Source organism: Lepidothrix coronata, unplaced genomic scaffold (assembly GCF_001604755.1).
Source record: "Lepidothrix coronata isolate B3197 unplaced genomic scaffold, Lepidothrix_coronata-1.0 Scaffold520, whole genome shotgun sequence".
Lineage (NCBI taxonomy): Eukaryota > Metazoa > Chordata > Aves > Passeriformes > Pipridae > Lepidothrix > Lepidothrix coronata.
Window position 1 is genome coordinate 1,702 of NW_016690700.1, and position 3,214 is coordinate 4,915.

The 3,214-nt window shown below is 57.6% G+C and overlaps 1 protein-coding gene across 1 annotated transcript in view; it reads right to left on the reverse strand.

Annotated features, from left to right (window-relative positions):
* Positions 1-428: 428 nt before the first annotated feature.
* LOC108510172 (cohesin subunit SA-3-like) overlaps positions 429-3,214 on the reverse strand; it is a gene marked incomplete at both ends in the record, with an annotated part of 14,841 nt that continues 12,055 nt past the window's right edge. Inside the window, one exon of the mRNA XM_017839858.1 lies at positions 429-624. Coding sequence (XP_017695347.1) covers positions 429-624 — 196 coding nt within the window. The remainder of the gene's footprint in view (positions 625-3,214) is intronic.

The window sequence follows — 3,214 nt, forward strand, 5'->3', positions numbered from 1 at the left end:
CCCAGGAGACCCCACGGACGTGAAGAACCTCCCAGAGACCCCAAAATCCTGGGAAAACCGGGACTGGGGAGGGCCCCAAGAATTCCCAAATTCTTGGAGAATCCTTGGAGACCCCAGAGAATCTTTGGAGACCCCCAGAGATCCCAAAGATCCCCCCAAGAGACTCCCAAACCTCCCCCAGGAGACCCCACGGACGTGGAGAACCTCCCGGAGAACCTCCCGGAGACCCCAAAATCCCAGGAAATCCGGGACTGGGGGGGACACCAAGAATTCCCAAAGATCCCTGGAGAATCCCAGGGACCCCCAGAGATCCCAAATTCCCCTGGAGACCCCTTGGAGATCCCCAAAGACCCCCCAGGAGCCCTCATGGACATGGAGAACCTCCCGGAGAACCTCCCGGAGACCCCAAAATCCCCCCAAATCCGGGCCTGGGGGGGCCCCCGAGAATTCCCAAAGCCCCCTGGAGCCCTTCCCGGCATTCCCGGCATTCCCAGACCTTGGAGTAGTGCTTGAAGACGTCGGAGGCGCGGCGCAGCTCCAGCCCCCCGTGCAGCAGCACTTTGCAGAACCCGGCCAGGAGCTGCCGGCGCCGGTGCAGCTCCTCCAGCCGGCCCTCGGCCTCCTCTGGGAACGGGAATGAACGGGAATTCTGGGAATTCTGGGAGTGCCGGGGCCTCGGGAGAACCCCGGGACCACCAGGAGAGTCCAAGGGATCTCCTGGAGATCCCAAAAACCTCCTGGAGACCCCAAAAACCTCCTGGAAAACCCTCTGGAGACCCCCAGGACCACCTGGAGAGTCCAAGGGATCTCCTGGAGAACCCCAGAACCTCCTGGAAACCCCCAAAAACCTCCTGGATAATCCAAGGGAGCTCCTTGAGCCGGCCCTCGGCCTCCTCTGGGAACGGGAATGAACGGGAATTCTGGGAATTCTGGGAATGCCGGGGCCTCAGGAGAACCCCAGGATCACCTGGAGAGTCCAAGGGACCTCCCAGAACCTCCTGGAGACCCCCAGAACCTCCTGGATAATCCAAGGGAGCTCCTGGATCCGACCCTTGGTCTCCTCTGGAAGAGGGGAATTAATGGGAATTCTGGGAATTCTGGGAATGCCGGGGCTTCGGGAGAACCCCAGGACCACTGGGAAAATCCAAGGGATCTCCTGGAGATCCCAAAAACCTCCTGGAGACCCCAAAAACCTCCTGGAAAACCCTCTGGAGACCCCCAGGACCGCCTGGATAATCCAAGGGAGCTCCTGGATCCGGCCCTCGGCCTCCTCTGGGAACGGGGAATGAACGGGAATTCTGGGAATTCTGGGAGTGCCGGGGCCTCGGGAGAACCCCAGGACCACCTGGAGAGTCCAAGGGATCTCCTGGAGAACCCCAGAACCTCCTGGAAAACCCTCTGGAGACCTCCAGGACCACCTGGATAATCCAAGGGAGCTCCTTGAGCCGGCCCTCGGCCTCCTCTGGGAACGGGAATGAACGGGAATTCTGGGAATTCTGGGAGTGCCGGGGCCTCGGGAGAACACCAGGATCACCTGGAGAGTCCAAGGGATCCCCCAGAACCTCCTGGAGACCCCAAAAACCTCCTGGATAATCCAAGGGAGCTCCTGGAGCCGACCCTTGGTCTACTCTGGAAGAGGGGAATTAATGGGAATTCTGGGAATTCTGGGAATGCCGGGGCTTCGGGAGAACCCCAGGATCACCGGGAGAGTCCAAGGGATCTCTTGGAGAACCCCAGAACCTCCTGGAAAACCCTCTGGAGACCCCCAGGACCTCCTGGATAATCCAAGGGATCTCCTGGATCCGGCCCTCGGCCTCCTCTGGGAACAGGAATTCATGGGAATTCTGGGAATGCCGGGGCCTCGGGAGAACCCCAGGATCACCAGGATAGTCCAAGGGATCTCCTGGAGAACCCCAGAACCTCCTGGAAAAACCTCTGGAGACTCCCAAGACCCCAAAAAACCGCCTGGAGATCCCCAAAAACCNCTCCTGGAAAACCCTCTGGAAAACCCCAGGACATCCTGGAAAATCCAAGGGAGCTCCTGGAGAACCACAGAACCTCCTGGAAAACCCTCTGGAGACCTCCAGGACCGCCTGGAAAATCCAAGGGAGCTCCTGGATCCGGCCCTCGGCCTCCTCTGGAAGAGGGGAATTAATGGGAATTCTGGGAATTCTGGGAATGCCGGGGCTTTGGGAGAACCCCAGGACCGCCTGGATAGTCCAAGGGATCTCCTGGAGATCCCAAAAACCTCCTGGAAAACCCCAAAACCTCCTGGAAAACCCTCTGGAGACCTCCAGGACCGCCTGGAAAATCCAAAGGAGCTCCTGGATCCGGCCCTCGGCCTCCTCTGGGAACGGGAATGAATGGGAATTCTGGGAATTCTGGGAGTGCCGGGGCCTCGGGAGAACACCAGGATCACCTGGAGAGTCCAAGGGATCTCCTGGAGAACCCCAAAACCTCCTGGAAAACCCCAAAACCTCCTGGAAAATCCAAGGGAGCTCCTGGATCTGGCCCTCGGCCTCCTCTGGGAACGGGGAATGAACGGGAATTCTGGGAATTCTGGGAGTGCCGGGGCCTCGGGAGAACCCCAGGACCACCGGGAGAGTCCAAGGGATCTCTTGGAGACCCCCAGAACCTCCTGGAAAACCCTCTGGAGACCCCCAGGACCGCCTGGAAAATCCAAGGGAGCTCCTGGAGACCCCCAAGAACCTCCTGGAAAACTCTCTGGGATCGAAGAGTCATGGAATTCATGGAATCAGAAAATCATGGAATCAGAAAATCATGGAATCAGAGAGTCATGGAATGAGGGGATCAAGGAGTCAAAGAGCCATGGAATGATGGGATCAAGGAGTCACAAATTCATGGGATCAGGAAATCCTGGAATTCCCAGAGCTAAGGGATCAGGAAATCCTGGAATGATGGGATCGAGGAACCACGAATTCCCAGGATCAGGAAATCCTGGAATCCCGGAGCCCCGGGCTCAGGAAATCCTGGAATGATGGGATCAAGGAATCACGAATCCATGGAATCAAAGAGTCATGGAATCAGGAAATCCTGGAATGATGGGATCAAGGAGTCACAAATTCATGGGATCGGGAAATCCTGGAATGATGGGATCATGGAATGATGGGATCATGGAATGATGGGATCAAGGAGTCAAAGAGTCATGGAATTGGGAAATCCTGGAATGATGGGATCATGGAATGATGGGATC